The sequence below is a fragment of the Lotus japonicus genome, chromosome 2, assembly GCF_012489685.1.
Source record: "Lotus japonicus ecotype B-129 chromosome 2, LjGifu_v1.2".
NCBI lineage: Eukaryota > Viridiplantae > Streptophyta > Magnoliopsida > Fabales > Fabaceae > Lotus > Lotus japonicus.
This window is the reverse complement of record NC_080042.1, coordinates 52,440,957-52,457,861: the sequence shown is the minus strand read 5'-3', so window position 1 is coordinate 52,457,861 and position 16,905 is coordinate 52,440,957. Positions and strand designations below refer to the sequence as shown.

Sequence of the window (16,905 nt, the reverse complement as noted above, 5' to 3'; positions counted from 1 at the left end):
ACGTCTCCCACAAACTCATAAGTTAGAGTAGATCTGAACTCAATTGACTATGAACACATGGATGGGTGCCTTTTCTTGATGCTTAAATTCATATAAATGGGTTGAACTTTGAAGGTAGGTAGCTATGCTTCTTATCTCGCATACAAGTACTGCAAGGTCATTTAATGGTTGGGCATGGATCAGATCCAGAAGAAATTTAGCACACAATCAAACAGTTTTCTATTTTTTTTTTAAACATGTTTTTGGAAGAAATTTATCAAACAAGTTTTTTTGTTTTTTAATTCCTAAAACTGTTTTCAAAATTATATTACCAAACAGATTTTTTTATTTTATTGTTTTGAAAAGTAGTTCTTAAAAACTATTTTAGAAAACTATTTTGAAAATAAAAAAATTGAAAACACAATCAAACAGGCCCTAAAAACCTTGCATTGAAGATGTTTTAAGACCATCTATTTTGTTACATCTTTTACACCTATTTTTCTTTTTATTCATGCTTTTAGAGTCTGAGACATTCATAGAAGCAACATCAGCACATAAATCAGCAATAGGACGATTCTCAAAAGGGCATGATTTCAAGTTCTTCATACTCCATGTTGTTTAATTTGAGGATGGAGAAAATTAAATTAAGGTTTTTGAATAAAAGACTTAACTTTGACTGTGACGCCCGGGGCCGACGAGGGCGGGGAGTGATCGTCGGTGCAATGAGGCACGGACAAGGAGCGGCTCCTGGCAGGCTTCTAGGCGGAGACGCACATGAATGAACCGATCTCACACCCGAACAAGAGGTATTCCGAGACTGTATAGGGATGGACTTACAGTTGAGGAGGACATAAAAGATTTGATTGATACTACTCATGACAACAAGTTGCAACTTCTTTTCGGGAGCCCAACTCATAAGAACTCCATGGTTAAGTATGCTAGCCTTGGAGCAATATTATGATGGGTGACCTCCTGGGAAGTTTTCCCGGGAAGCGCGCGAGTGAGGACAAAGCGCGCTGAAAAGACTCGTGTTGTTTCCGTGAGGCCGGTCGTCAGATCAGGATGTTACATTGATCCTGATGAATGATGAAATAAATGTGAGCGTGCGTGTGGGTTAATTTATACTCCATCCTCAAACATGTATCGCATTATTAAATATCGCATTATATTCCTTATTTCTAAAATTATATTCATCTCACGGTATTTTAAAATTAAGAATAATATTAGTAGTGAATTTTAAAATACCAAATGTTTAAAATTATAATGAAGATATAAATACATGAAAGAGTTACATGTAACAAAAAAAATACATTAAATATTTTCAGGATGATGATAAATTCATGATTTATAAATTTAAATATTCAATGTCTCTAAAAAATTAATTGTTCACACTATATATATCAACAATTTATAGACAAAAACAATTTCACCGCTTTTGTATTCTTACTTTTCTCCAGTTTAAAAAGTCTCTTGTGTAAATTTTATATATCTCTCACTCTATATGGGGTGTAAATGGGTACCGTTCGATTCTCAAACCCGATCAAACTGAACCAAGCTAAACACATTAGGTGTGTTGCATTGAGTCATTGGTTCGGTTTTACTGAATTTAATCACCATCGGTTTGGGTATCGAATTTGAAGATGGCAAATTCTGTGGTACCCTGAATTTTTTTTGGGTACGGTACCCCGACTAGATGAAATTGTGAAATTGAAGGGCAGAGAAACAGAGAAGATTAGACCTTTTAACTTTTCTTGGAATCTTAGACGTCATGTCAGTTGTTGCATATGTTTTTAAGTCAGAATCTAGTGGTGGAAGTAGAAATGTATGCGATGTAAGAACAAGAGAGTTATTGACCACAATAAGGGTGAGATATGGAAATTGGTGTCTGGCAAACGACAAGATAATGAGATAATCTACTAAAATGCTCATGAACGATGGTGTTAGAGGTTTTTAGAAGTTAAAAAAATTTGGAGATAAAGAGGTTTTCCATCAATTAAGGTATCATACCCTCATTTAAATTAAGGTACCACAGCAAACACCTTTGAAGATTGGATATTCGGTGAATTGAACTAACCCAATAGTATTGAAATTTTGTCCTTTTTTACCATTCAGCCCAGTACATAATTTACATCTACTCATTTACATTTTACACCCTAAGACATTTATAGATTTATTTTTACGTGATAGCCATCATTTAAGTTTGTCATGGAGATGTTGATTTTGTTTTGTTTTTTTTATATTGGATTATATAGATTATGGAATGTTTTTTTCTTTTCTTTTGGAGATGTTGGGTTATATGAAGTTTCAATATTTTTTTTTATAATTTTTCTTGTTTTTTAACAAATTTTGTTCAAAATTTAAAATAAGATTTTTTTATTCCGAATCCGACCTCCTGAACTGAACTAATCCAATTGAGATGATTGGACTGGGCGAGACCCCAGGGTCCCTCGCCCAGGGGACTCAGCCTTAGGCGCGGAACATGCCTGAACCTTGGGCCGCTCTCCCCAAGGCCCAACCGGCCCATTTAGGCAGATTAAAGGCGCGAAGGCCCAACCCCAAATCTATAAATAGGGGACGGTTACCAATTGTAAGAGACTCTTAGCTCATTTGGCAATAACAATATTGAAATTCAGTTATATTTTATCTCTCTAAGCAGTTAAGAGCTCATCTCTCTAAGATCTCCGATCACATTCCACACACTCTTGGCACTATGCCTTGATTCTATGTTTTTGGTGATAACATTTGGCGCCGTCTGTGGGGACCGGTAGATTTCAATTCCCGGACTACGTGGAACGTGATTCAGTTGCGTGAAGCTCGTCTTCTTTGCAGTTTTTCTTGGAAGATTGTGATACAGATCCTGCGCGATCCACGATTTGATTGGGAGAAGTTTGATTTTCTGCAAGAATTTGCGTGAGTTTGTGTGGTTGAATTCTCGGCCAGCGAACAAAGCCCGATGGAGCCTTCTCGACAACAAGGCAAGGAGCTGGAACAAAGCTACATCTCTTCCCCGCGCACTGCGAGGTTGAATCGGCACCGCCGCGCAGAGGCACGCCGTGCTTTAAGCAAAAACTTGCGATTACAAAATGAGTGTCTTCAGGAACAGTTGAGTTACTATCACCTTCGGCAGTGGAATCAAGAAGAAAATGCAGCTGAGGCCGCTGCTAAGGTTAAGCCTTTCTCGGCGGCAGTGCGGGAGGTGACAGTACCCGACGGTATGACACACCTCGCATTGGAGGCGCACGGCGGGAAAACCGATCCGAAGGATCATTTGCTTCATTTCAATGCAAGGATGGAAATAAACGCGGTCTCTGACGCGGTAAAGTGTAGAATATTCCCATCCACGCTCCGAGGAGAAGCTATGGATTGGTTTGTGGCCTTGCCTCAGGGATCCCTAGCCAAGTTCCGCGATTTCTCATCAAAATTCCTTGATCACTTTTCTGCGAGAGCGATCGAGGACCTGTTTGACATGCGGCAGCGGGAGCGTGAAACCTTGGAACAATATACGAAACGATATAGTTCCGCGTCCATAAGGTTTGAAGAGCTGGAGCCATGCATGTGCGTGTGCGCTTTCAAAGGTGGTTTATCCTGGGGAAAGTTTAAGCGCGAGCTAAGTAGGGAACTGGCAACTTCAATGATAGAAGTCCGTGCCAGAGCGCAAGACTACATCCTCGAAGAAGGAATTGAAGCGCACAAAAGGAAGCAAGAGAGGGCGGCGAGCGTAGAGCTGGCGAGAGAACGGATACAAGAGGAGAAAGCAAATCGTGAGCGAAGGTCTAAAAAAGTTGATCGACCTGTTAAGAAAGGCAAGGGAGAACAACTCAGTCGGCGATCTCGCCGAAGAATTGAGGCGAACCGGCGAATGAGGCTGAAGGGACACACAGGTAAGGAGCTAGCAAAGTCACTCTTGGAAGCGGGGGTCAAGGACGTAAGCAAGGAAGGAAAGTGCAACACGAAGCTAGGACGCGAAGTAAGGAATAGGCTCAAATGGTGTGAATACCACAACTTGGAAGGCCACAACACCACCGACTGTTTTACACTCAAGGGTCAAATCAAGCGGCTAATCAAGGCGAGACAACCGTGGGTGGCGAAGAGAAAGGAAGCTGAGGAAGTCGAAAGCGGCAAGGACGAAGGAACTGTGGAAACGACTAACGTGATCATTGTTGGGGGCCACGGGGGCGACGGCAGTACATCGATAAGGGGGGAAAAAATAACAGGGGAAACACCGCCGATGGAAGTCTACTTGGCTTGGTTCGAGGACAACCACTCAGACATAATAGTGTCGTCCGCAGATTTTGAAGGAGTCGAGACCCATACAGACGATCCCTTAGTGGTAATGGTAAGAATCAGGGGTTTCAACATGAGTAGGGTGTTGTTGGACCAAGGTAGCTCAGCCGATATAATCTACGGGAATGCATTCGAGCAGCTGGGACTGGGGGGACGAAGACCTAAGGCCATACACATGGAATTTGGTGGGATTCTCAGGAAAGCAAGTTCAAGTGCGCGGTTACGTGGAACCGGACACGGTTTTTGGAGTAGGCGAGGATTCCAAACTCCTGAAGATAAGGTACTTGGGCCCCGTTTGGATAAACAGCTTAATTAAGCGCTTATGGTCATAAGCGCTTATGACATAAGCGCTTATTCAGAAGCTATTTTTAAAAATTTATTGAAATAAATTAAAAATAAGCTGTGTATAAGCATAAGCTGTTTTTCATAAGCTATCCTGAGTAACTTATGAAAATAAGCTGAAAATAGCTTATGGCAGACCATAAGCTGTTTGCATAAGCTCTCCCAAACACTGGCATAAGAGCTTATGCTGTCAGATAAGCTCAAATAAGCTCTTCCAAACTGGGTCTTGGTCTTGCAGGTTGCAGCAGGTTATAATGTCATTATAGGGCGGAACACTTTGAATCGCCTTCGTGCAGTTATATCCTTAGCTCACCTCGTGATGAAATACCCGCTACCCTGCGGACGGGTGGGAAGGATAACAATAGATCAGGGAGGAGTGAAGAAATGTCGCGACCGTAGCCTTAACTTGTATGGCCGAGAGAAAGATAATTGTGGACACAGGAGTCACGAAAACCGAGGGACTGAGGGCGAGTAGGGACATCCAGCGGCGCAGTACCAAGACGTCACGGGCGAGTTAGAAGGGCATGTCGGCGAAAAGTTGGACAGGGGAAAGAAGGTAAAGGGGCGAGATAAGGGAAAGAGTAGAGGAATATCGGCGATCGAGCCCAGGCTCACCATGGAGCAAGAGCGACGCTTGACTACGCTGGTAAAAGACAACATCGATTTGTTTGGCGGAGAACAAGGAGTAACCTCTCCCAGTGGGCCACCTACATTGGACCAGCTATTTGAGAAAGCTAATAGAAAGAACAAACGGTGTGAAAGTCGCCGGAATACAAGAGGATAAGAACAGTCAATGGACGGTAGGAAGAGGCCAAGGTACGCCGAGAGTGAAGATGAGCAACAATGGTTCCCTTCCTCTTACGGCGAGAAAGTTGAGCTGGGTGACGAGAATGAGGTGCTAGGTGTAATACTCTAATCAAGGAAGCAGCCAGAAAGTTAGGACTAAAAATAAAGATGCACTCTTTTTCTCCGACATGGGAGTTTTTTAACGAGGCATCCCTCGGTGTAAACATTTAAACAAATCAAACACAAAAGGATATTCTTTGCAATACTCCTAGCTATCGAACTGAGACGGCAGCCCGGTGGGAAAAATTCCCTGAAGGTGGCAATCCCAACACGTCCTTGATGTCTGGGGATCGCTCCGGAAAGTCCGGTGCTGACCGTAGCCCATGCAAGCGACGTGTGCGGATGAGCTTCCCGTCGCCACTGGTTGGCGGCGTGCGTGAATAAAGCTCCTTATCCAAAGAATCTCCCCAAAATTTGGGCGAGTCAAGTCTTCCTGAAACGCGGGAAGCACTTTTAACTAGGCTAAAAGTATGGGTAAACCCATATGGCCATTGGGCCCCAGCGTTGTGAGTCCCCACCTAATAATGCTGGAGGGGCCGCACCTGCTCTTACGGGAAATATTGGTGCGAACGAAAGCCTTGGTAAAATACTGAGCGAAAGTCCTAGTTATGTGTAGCACACTCTCGAAAAATTACTCACACGGAACCGGGAGGCTAGCGCTGAAAACACGTGCTAGACGACGACGAACAAAAGGCAGAGATAAGTCGCGGGCCGCTCGCCTCGCCCGCATAATTACCTTTTGTTCATTTAAATATTCATTTCTTCCTTCATTTATTTGTTTACGTCGATATGATTTCCTAACTCAATTATTTGTTTGCTCGCATTTATTCAAATACTCGACTTAGTACATTTAGAAGGGAGGGTCGCTCTTCATTCTCCTACATTCTTTGCGCTGCTCTGTTCTCTCGAGCGCCAACCGGTGTTGCCTGTACCCTAAGTTACAGAGTTTCCGGCTTAACTCCTCCTTCTCAGGACCTTCTTCTACTGCCTCCAGAGCTGTTATCACCGTTTCCTTCTCCTCCAGCAGATCCAGCTCCCGCTGGCAGAGCTCTTGAATCTCTTCCACGAAGGAGAGAAAATCCCGGAGGATGGCGTCCATTTCAGGGCTCAGATCCATTCCCAACAGTTTGCTGGTCAAGTCGTAGACATTGGGATCTTTTGAATGCCTGGTGTTGATGAAGAGATCTTCATCAAAAGCTTTTTCCTGAGCTCTTCCAAACAAGCGATGTAACATGCCATTTCCTGTGGCGTTTGATGTTTGAAAGAAAGATGGAGTTTAATGTTTCAGGAAGATGAGGAGATATGAGCTTTACTCGGCGGTTAGACTCCATTTATAGCTTCAGTTTTATCTCCGGAGAGTTAATAATGAAGCAATTTTATGAGGAGTTTCCCTTGAAAGGAGGTGCAATTTGTGTTGAAAGGCTTAAATGTCCAAGGACGGTGGTCAGCGATAAACTGTTGGGATTTGAGGAAAGTGTTGGATTTAAGGAACGTATTCAAGGCAGTTAAAAAAAAAAGAGGAAGAGAGAAGAGCGCGAAAGATTCTCATTCAAAAAGTAAGAGGATGGGACATTAATACAACAAAAGTTATTAACATTTTCATCGTCGTTCTACATCTTCGTTTGATAGGAAATGCTCGGCAGAGAAGCCTGGAGGGTCGGGGTCCCCAATTAGCCTTGCAGGAGTAACCTTTTTGAACGCCCCCATCTGGCTTAGATCAATCCGAGGATGGAGATGCCCGATTTGAGCCTTGGCGAAGAAAAAACCTCGGCCGCGTTCGAAGAGGGCAGCGGTAACAGCTTCAGACCTGATTTTCGCCTCTAAAGCTACTGCGTCAAAAGGGGCCAGGGGCTTCGCTAGGGACAAGGCCTCGTCTTTCTTTGCCAGTTCCTCGTCCTTCTTCGCCAGCTCATCACCTTTCCTCACCAATTCATTGTCTTTCCTTGCCAGTTCAGAGCGGAGATTTTCAAGGTCAGCGTCCATCGAAGCTAATAGATCTGCCCTCGCATTTGATTCCAACCGCACCTCTTGCTGCAGTTCGGAAAGTTTCCTCTCCAATTCAGAAATCTTCCTATCACGGAACTCCAAGCTGACTTCAGCACGGGAGGACTGCTCATTTAGCTCTTTGGAAAATGAAGTCTCCTTGGCGAACAACTGAGCAGTGAGTGCCTCACGTTCCTTGGCAAGTTGAGCGTTGAGGGTGTGGAGGCGAGATACCTCAGATCGCAGCACGTTAGCGTCTCGGGCGGAGTGACTATAGCAGTGAAAAGCGTGGAGAACTGTCGCCAACGCGCTTTCGGACACGCTGCCTAATCCGTGCTCTTGAACCCTCTCATTCATCTTAGCCACCTGGGCAGGCGTAAGGGATATGGAGTATGGCAGCCCTCGACTCTCAGAGCTCGAAGAGGGAGCATTCGGTGGCGACGGAGGAGTTTCGCCGGCCAATGCCGCGCCTTGACCAAGGGACGGCGGGACAACTATTGGCTGGGAGCAGACCCTATCCACGGATTTACTTTGAGAATTTGGAGGGGGAACCGGCATCACCTGCGAAGATTCGCCAGGGCGGGTTAAGCTGTTGGAAGGCTGTAGCTTTTTGAGGGAAGGGCGATGAGATTCCTCGCCAAGAGGTCGCTTCTCGCGCGCCTGGGTTTTCGGCATGGATGCCTTGTCACCGTTCAGATTTACTCGGGGAGGAAAGGAAATTTTTTTCTGATTCTTGAACAAACCTAAGATCTCCCCACTGACTTTGTACATTTCTCCTAGGATAAAAGAGCGAGGGTGAAGTAGGTAAAAAAGAAAAAAAAAAGAAAAAAAAAACGTAAAGAAGAAGAAAGGAGGAAAAGTTCACCAATCACGCGGGCACAATCCGAAACCGGAAGTTTGGCTAAGAAGCTGATAACTGCTTTATTAACAGAAGTCAAGGAGTCCTCGGGCGGGTCTTTCACCTGGTGTACTTCTCGGGTCCAGTAAAGCGGGAATCGGGCAACCCCGTCTCTATGAGTACAAACCTCAGGATATTCATGGGAAACCACAACTTTGAAGAACTTCCGAGCCATGTCGACAGTAATGTTGGGCCAAAAGGGGTTGAAACGCTGCCGACCGGTCCTGGCTTCCAGAGCAACCCAACTACGCGGGGAAGGGGGCTGGACAGGCACGTGGTAGAAGTAGAAGAATTGGGAAGGTTCAGGCTCTTGCTGAATTGCGTCACACAGAATTTCGAAGCAACGCAAGAAGGCCCAGCTGTTGGGATGAAGTTGGCTAGGGGCGACGTTGATGCTCTGGAGAACTGAATAAATGAAGGGGGAAAAGGGAAATTTGATTCTCAAGCTTGTGAACATATACTCGTAGGTATAAAAGAAGTGAGGGGCACCCACGAAGCGATCCGAGGGGTGAAGCCAAGGGCGTTCAGTGGGCGAACAAGCGCTAAAGCGCATGAGACTGTCAAGGGGCTTTTCGTGGCAGAATCCACTAGATTTCGAGGAAATCTCCCAAATGGACGATTCTTGCTCTATGCTGGATCGCTGATTGGGCATTGTTCCGCCGGGAAGAGCTACCTGGATAGGGGCCTTCAGGGATTCCCGGGTTTTTATCCGGAAATAAGCAATATCTTTTTATTCAAGAGGAGCACCCCTCGGAGGAGGAACATACCGAAGGGGAGTAGTGACGATAACGTCACGATTGGAGTTCTTGGTCTGACGTTTCGACATCTTTACAGGAAAATGGTGAAGTGTGAAGGTCACAGTGGCAATTGGAAGGGAGCAAAAGTAGAAGACTAAAGGTTTGAGCTTTTTGAGAAGGTTAGGATTTATGAAGGGATGGTTCTAGAAGCGGGAGGTAACATGTCAAGGGTAGGGGCATGAAGGGGGGATCGTGCCCCAAGACGTCAGGAAAAGACGTAAGAGTGGTTGCGAGATTTTGGGGAGTGGGAAGGATGCATTAAGAGAAAATCTGTAACCGTGGACGTTGATTGGCTCAAATTCAAACTGACAGGTTCTGAAACGATCTGAAAAGACGTTTCGAAAGTGGCAGTTGAGATTCAGTGGATTTGCTGACTTAAAAACTACTTCAGGGCGCAACGCGTGGCGAACGCACGACACCCGTCAAAGTCTCATGATTTAGGGCACGTGCGCAGTGCTGGCAAGGTGTGCAGGTCAAGTACCATCGCCCTGGGACTGCTTGTGGACTCAGTTTGCCTAGGGAAGGGATGGTGCAGCGAAAAGTTTAGAATACGAAGATTTTTGACTTTGATTCTTCCAGCCATGTTGGCAATCGTTTTTTCATGTTGTTAAAAACTTTAGGTTTTATCATTGTTTAGTCTTTCATAGTCCTCGCCTTGGTTTCTTCTGTTTAAAGACACACTTGACTCTTATGCTTCGAGCTCGGTGTCTTGTGGACTTGTGGACTGGGCGAGACCCCAGAGTCTCTCACCCAGGGGACTCAGCCTTAGGCGTGGAACATGACTGGACCTTGGGCCACTCTCCCCAAGGCTCAACCGGCCCATTTAGGCAGATTAAAGGCGCGAAGGCCCAACCCCAAATCTATAAATAGGGGACGGTTACCAATTGTAAGAGACTCTTAGCTTATTTGGCAATAACAATATTGAAATTCAGTTATATTTTCTCTCTCTAAGCAGTTAAGAGCTCATCTCTCTAAGATCTCCGATCACATTCCACACACTCTTGGCACTATGCCTTGATTCTATGTTCTTGGCGAGAACAATGATCATATTAGTTTGATTCAGATCTAGAGGTGAAAATGAGAAAATTCATACAAAACAAACATGTTTAATTAGTTCACACATTTAAACACCCTAATTCTAAACTAACCTAATTCATTTACACTCTTTTCTTAAAAAAAAAAAATTACGCTCTTTAATATTGCCCGATCTTTTCAACTGAATTTTTTTTCACTGTTTTTGATAATCCAAAAATGAATTCAAAATAGAACACACGGGGTGTTTAAAACTGGTTACATATAAATATTTCACATGATATGTTGTATGCAATCTTCTAAGCAAAAGATTCTTTCTCAAACACATTGAGTTTGAGGGGAGAATAAAGCAATATGCTTCTGATTACATATTGTGTTAGTTAGTAGGTTGTTATAACTGTTTAGTTTGTAACTGAATCAGTCAGAGTTTCACCTTTTAACTATTACTGTTAGTTAACAGAGTTAATTAAAGTTTGTTGTTCAGTTGGGATAGCTTGCTTAACAAGCTTCTACTCTCTCTATAAATACTTAGAGCTATACCATTTTTTTTTGTTGAAATTAAAAAGAGAGCTATATATACTTATAAACCTTCACCTATGAATGAATGATAATTTCAATCTAGTTTCTAAGATTCAGTTTAGGATTTCAACATTATTCTTTTATGAATGGATGTGGTCAAATACCCGTCAAAAAATATTTTTACCAAATGATTAAAAAGTTATTTACATTTTTTAGAAATCAATAAGTAAATGTCTCAAATAATAAGAGTTTCACCTTTCAAAAATAATAATAATAATAAGAGTTTCGATTGTTTAAAATTCTGATTTTTAACTACTAACTAAATTTCATTTAAAAAAAAAACTAATAACTAAATTTAATTTATTTTGTTAATCTACATCTACATAAATTAGTAAAAAGTCAAATATAAATAACCAAAAAAAAAACTGTCACAAATAAATAGAAAGAAAGAGTATTTTCATTATCTCTGTTATTATGATTATCATGATCTTATTGTAATCTGAATATGATAAGTAAATCTAACGTCATAATAATATTCACATTTTTTTATAGGTAAATATTAGTCATTAATTGTTTGTAAATTAGTTCATTCTTTAAGATTTGAACCATAACCCTTCATCCTGCAAATCTCTTCATTCCCTTAATTAGCTGATCACCAAGTGATTCACATATACACTCTTATATATTGATTTCCTTTTGCTCTTCATCGATCATTTCCTTTTACTCTTCGACAATGGACAATCAACGAGTACGAGACTTCATGATCAACAAGTTACCACCGGGTTTCAAATTCAACCCTGATGATATTGAATTAATCCAGTATTATCTGAAGCCCAAGATAGCTGGTGATCCGATTCTAGTTCCTCGTCGAATTCATGATATTGATATTTACAAGCATTCTCCATATGAACTAGGTGGTTGATTATATACATTTACAACATATTTTCCCTTCTTTAGAGTTTTGGGGTCAGTAATTTTATTGAATGTGTAATTAATCTTGTTCTTTTTCTTGATGCAGAAACATATAAGTACAGAGGAGAGAAGTATATATACTTCTTTACTCCAAGAAACAAGAAATATCGAAACGGAACGCGTCCTGATCGTGCTACTGGGGACTTTGGTTATTGGAAAGCTACTGGAAAAGAAGAATCAATAAGAACAAATAATGGCAATATTGTGATTGGATCTAAAAGGAATTTAGTTTATATGGAAGGAAATCCTAACAGATCCAAAGAAAGAAAAGGAGAAGAGCTTAGTGCTGTGAAAACAAATTGGATGATGCAAGAATACACAATTAATAAAGAGATCAATGATTCTGCGATTTCAAAGGCGACATCTCCATTGTCTGAGGTAACCTCGATCACTTTTCTTATATTATATACTGTTAGTGCATGCAAATTAAATCGTTATAGATACAAAAGAATATTACTCTTATATGCATGTTTATGTTTGTACGCAGATGCATTTGGACGATTGGGTTCTATGCAAGATTTACAAGAACGATCGTGAGAATTATCCACAAAAACGGAAACATCAAGAAGTCGAAGAATTGAATACATTGTAAAAATCTCCAAAAGTTCAAACTAATGAAGCTTCTCTAGCTGGTATAAATGTTATACATTGAAATTTGAATTTGTTGATTCAGTTGCCACTAAAAAATGGTACAAACTGTAACGGTTTTATTTTGCTTGTTCTTTTAATTTGGTGGCGCTCTTAACCACGTACCCCATTATGCATTTACATTACCAACCTATATGCGTGCCCTCCCTCACGCTATCGCTCTCAAAATTTTACTCCGAACCCTCATTGACCATGACTCTCTCTCGCACTTTCCCCCATACTCATACTCATACTCGTGAGGAACATTGAACCACTATGATTTGGAGCTCTTTCGTGAGTTCATCGCATATGAAGAAGTTCGAGTCTCTCACACACTACCTCTTAGTGAATAATTGAGAAGTCTCCAATTCAGATTTTGAGTTTGAGTCTCTTGCGCCCCTCTCGGAACATTGTCATCGCATTGTCTTTGTCTCGAATCTTTGTAGTGTGTTATTGGTATGACAAAATCTCAGTCTCATATTTTTTAAGGAATATCCTTTTGCTGCTTTGGCTGTGATATTTGACCTTAAACCCTAGCCGCTTCACTCTTCTACTAGGTTTAAGCCATCTCTCGTGAATCATCTAATTCAGGTTTTAAAAGATCATATATGATTTCGATGCATTCTCCTTGTATGTTTTCATGCATTGGAGTTCCTTTTCTTTTACCCTAATTTTTGTTGAGACACACTTTGTGTTGTGTGGGTCACCAATTTTTTTTACTTTTGGAAAAAGATAAATGACTAAATGAGGCTTCACCAATCTAAGTGAGCCCACATAACATCTTATTATTATATATTAAAAAGAAAAATAAAGTATTGATGAAGTTAGTGGGCCGTAGCCCAATCTCACAATTAAAGGGTTAATACCCTATTTCTATATCAGCATTCAGCAGCATAGCATAGTAGCGTGATGGATCAATTTTTGTGAGAGAATCCTCTAGAAGAAATTGAGAAAGACACAGCAGGAGAGAGAGAGAGAGAGAAGCCTCACGAAAAAGAAAGAAAAGGGAACGGCAGTGAGTGGCAGTGAGAAGAAGTACTGGTTACTTGACATAAGAGTGGTATATGTTGATCCTGTCCGGTGATTTAAGTATTTTTCTTGTGTGGTTTTGCCTTCTCTTTGGAGTTTGGACTGCATCACTGTATCATTGGGTGAAGTTTATTGTATTGTTATCCGCCAAATTGTATTTATTCTGTTAATCTCTAGAAGTTTTAAAAGGATTTGTGGTGTATCTCATTAATTTATTAGTGGAGAATTTTACTGAATTGGTCTCGGGGTTTTTTTTTTTTATTCCCACGAAAAACTCGTGTCTCTTGCCTATTATTTGTAAACTCTGGTGTCTCTTGCTTATTATTTGTACTGTTTTGTACTTATAATTATTACCTGAGTTACTTGTCCGAACCTGTTTTATTGCAAGGAGGGGAAAAGCCGATCCGGTGCTTCCGCTAATTGTTGTCTGTTTATATTATTTGTCATCTTTTCACAACAACTAATACGGTTTAGTACCATCTCCATTAATGAGATCATACAAATCTTTATAGAATACCAAGAATTTCATTCGGGATTTCCAGATAGAATAATTGGAAGAATCCAATTTCAGCATAGTACCAGCAACTTCACCTTCACCCTCACCCATTTTAAGAGCACCAAACCAAAATCTAACCAAGGAGCTTTGGTGTGTTGGGGAAATATGACATATAATATAAACATACAACAATCAGCGGAAGCTTTTGGATCGACTTTTCCCCTCAATACAATTACACAATCCCACAACAAATACAACCATTAATCACTCAAATCACATAGTAATCACATATACACTTAACTATGCCTATAACTTCTCATGAATCAACTTAGCTTTAAGAGTCCAAGGGTTTGAGTTTTGAAAGAACACTTAGAATGATTTTGAGAGTGGAAGACCTGAACTTCAGTACTCAAGGCTTAAGAAACAAAGCTTACAAACCATCTCTTAAAGTTTTTACTTCATGTGGACATTGAAACTTCAAGACTCAACATTTTTCAAAACTCATTTCACAAACATGAAGCCAAAGAGGTCACAAGCTCATCACCAACCCAACAACAACAACAACCCAGATTTTGAAGAGATGAAAGGGAAAGATAACTCCTTTTTGAATTTGGAAACCATCATCTTGATCCCCACCTTGAATGCTAGCTCATTTATCAAGAGTGGAAGAGGTAAATATGACTCCTTGAAGGTGTTTGAGAAAGATTTGTGTCTAGGGTTTGCTCTTGAAGAAGAAAGCTGAAGAAGATGAACAAGACATTCTCTCTATACTCTCTCTCACTCTTGTCTCTACAAACCACTCATTTCTAACCCTTTGCACCAGAAAATCTGATTGAAATTTGAAAGCCCTTATGAAGTGTGATGGGCGGCTCCTATGACAAATAAGGCAAGAATTGGGCTTTTGGTTTTGGTCCTCTATCCCATGCATACCATTTTTGGTAAAAACTTGACTCTAATACCCTAGCCTTTGGTTCACGTGTCTATCCGACTTGCTTTTCCCTCCAACACTCAAATTTGAAAATCAGCTTCACAATCAGAAATTAGCTGGCCAATTTCATGATTGGCTCGTTTACGAGTCGAACCCGATCGTTTTCGAGCCGAAAACACTACCGGGCGAGTTTCTCAACCCTATAGCGATATTACTCTAAAAATTCTCCAAATTACGCGTAGATTATTGTAATGATAAGGAAAATATTTAATTCACGCTCGAATAATAATTCGATGACAAAAAGACACTCTAGGCGAAAACGCGTCGGTTCGACCGTTTTCCGAAGTGCAACCGAATTCTCTGACGAACAAAGAATGAAATACGGGGAAAATAACTCCGATATTAATAATCGAAATATTATTTCCATTAGATAAAATCCATCATGTAAGGCTCCACACGAAGATCGCATTAACCAAGCATTAAAGTACTAAATCGAGAAATTAAGCGAGTTTATTTCTCTTTCTAGTAACGGGTCTTACAAATGGGCCCAGCATACATATGTTTTTTTAATAGGCAAATGTTAGTGGTTAGTTGTTAGTAAGTTAGAAAATCACTTCAAATTTCCCTTTCAGGATTCGAACCCTGGACCTTCCCCTCTCAAACTCTTATGTCCCCTAGGCCCTAGCTCCTACCACTTGAGCTAACCCTCGGGGACCCCAACATACATATGTGATATTTATTGCGTTTCGTGGTGGAATACATTGCATAATTGCATTTTACCTATGATTGATTATATGTGATTGATTGACTGATGATTTTTATGTATGTGCTTCCTAGTGATCATGGAATAACTGATAGGCCAGTAGTCCAAATGGGACTCGTGGCATAAACCTATCTTTCACGCATGTTGGTAGCTCACCCCCTCCCGCTTATTTTTCAGGTACATGCTTAAGGTGGGCTTGTGACGAGTCAAGTTCGAGTCATGCTGAAACTATTGAGTCATGCCGAAACTGAGTGAGAGTAAATGTTTAATTTGTATCATAGAAATGAAATAAAATTAAATGTGTAAGAGTGTACCAGAGAGTGAGAGATGTTGTATGTAGGCGTTGAAAGAAAAAATTGTAAAAAGTTCGTATTTTGAAGTGGTCACCACATGAGGCGTGTTATCCGAATCATTTTTGAGCATCCATTGCCCGATCGTAATCATGCAACTAACTTTGATGTATTGATGTGCTTATTATATGATTTTTTGAATGATTACATGTATGGACTGAGTATTATAATATGATAATATACATTGTGTTGCTTGTGCTTAATAATAATGTTTTTGGTTGCCTATGTTGTATACATTGTTTAATTACTATGTACTAGCAAGCACATATGTATGATGGGCCATTGTCATAAAGGTTATCCTTGCACGCCATTGTTTGTATACTTGTGTTTGGGCGGTCAATAACCGACAGACGATGACAAGTAACGATGTGAGTAGAGATACTGCACTATTGGGAAAATGTCGTTGTGCTGACTAACGAGGAGAGTTCTTCAAAAGAAGAGTAGAGTGACTCTGATGAAAACAAAAATGTCCTTTTCCTATCTGTTGTTATTTTTTTTATTTTGAAAAATGAAATTTTTATTGAAAGGACACGAAAAGGGATAGGAAAATAAGCTTTCAGTAGTTGTGGATTTTCATGAACCGTTACTTGGTAGATTGGTTAAACTTCAAACGTATTCTGTCACGTTATATTTAAGCTTGAAGTGTGAATAATACACAGATCAATCTACAATTTTGTGCTGAAATTGAGAGGTTTGAATACAATGTCAATATCCAATTATTCCAGCTTATATTTCTTAGATAATTGATTCATGTCATTCATCTTCTTCGGTATATGGATTTGGCGAGACACAGACAAGAATATTGCTATGCTACTGAGATAATCAACATATAGTATGACCAAATAAATCAGAAGGTTTTTCTCTATATTATTCAAGATGAAGCCCGCAACCGCAAGCACAAGCAACTTTCAATTGATATATGTGCTTTTATTATAAATGGCATACTTATATGATGTATAAACTTAATCACCATTTAGGACAATAAAATCAAAAATTTCTAGCAGTTCTACTTTGGAATTTATTTCAATAATTCTAGGAAATTTCTTCTAGTACCAGATCT

The 16,905-nt window shown here is 40.6% G+C and overlaps 2 protein-coding genes across 2 annotated transcripts; both read left to right on the top strand.

Moving 5' to 3' along the window:
• Window positions 1–2,932: 2,932 nt before the first annotated feature.
• LOC130736603 (uncharacterized) lies at window positions 2,933–5,080 on the top strand. Its single transcript, XM_057588415.1, has 2 exons — window positions 2,933–4,543; window positions 4,844–5,080. Exons 1-2 carry the CDS (start codon window positions 2,933–2,935, stop codon window positions 5,078–5,080), a joined length of 1,848 nt encoding a protein of 615 aa, XP_057444398.1.
• Window positions 5,081–11,413: 6,333 nt separating this feature from the next.
• Window positions 11,414–12,244, top strand: LOC130736602 (NAC domain-containing protein 2-like). Its single transcript, XM_057588414.1, has 3 exons — window positions 11,414–11,594; window positions 11,699–12,030; window positions 12,140–12,244. The coding sequence occupies exons 1-3, from the start codon at window positions 11,414–11,416 to the stop codon at window positions 12,242–12,244; spliced, it is 618 nt and encodes a 205-aa protein (XP_057444397.1).
• Window positions 12,245–16,905: the final 4,661 nt, after the last annotated feature.

Coding starts and splice junctions, on each gene's coding strand:
- LOC130736603 (XM_057588415.1), top strand. CDS start 2,933: ATGGAGCCTTCTCGACAACAAGGCAAGGAGCTGGAACAAAGCTACATC. Junction 4,544..4,843: donor TCCAAACTCCTGAAGATAAG/GTACTTGGGCCC, acceptor TTGGTCTTGCAG/GTTGCAGCAGGTTATAATGT.
- LOC130736602 (XM_057588414.1), top strand. CDS start 11,414: ATGGACAATCAACGAGTACGAGACTTCATGATCAACAAGTTACCACCG. Junction 11,595..11,698: donor GCATTCTCCATATGAACTAG/GTGGTTGATTAT, acceptor TTCTTGATGCAG/AAACATATAAGTACAGAGGA. Junction 12,031..12,139: donor CGACATCTCCATTGTCTGAG/GTAACCTCGATC, acceptor GTTTGTACGCAG/ATGCATTTGGACGATTGGGT.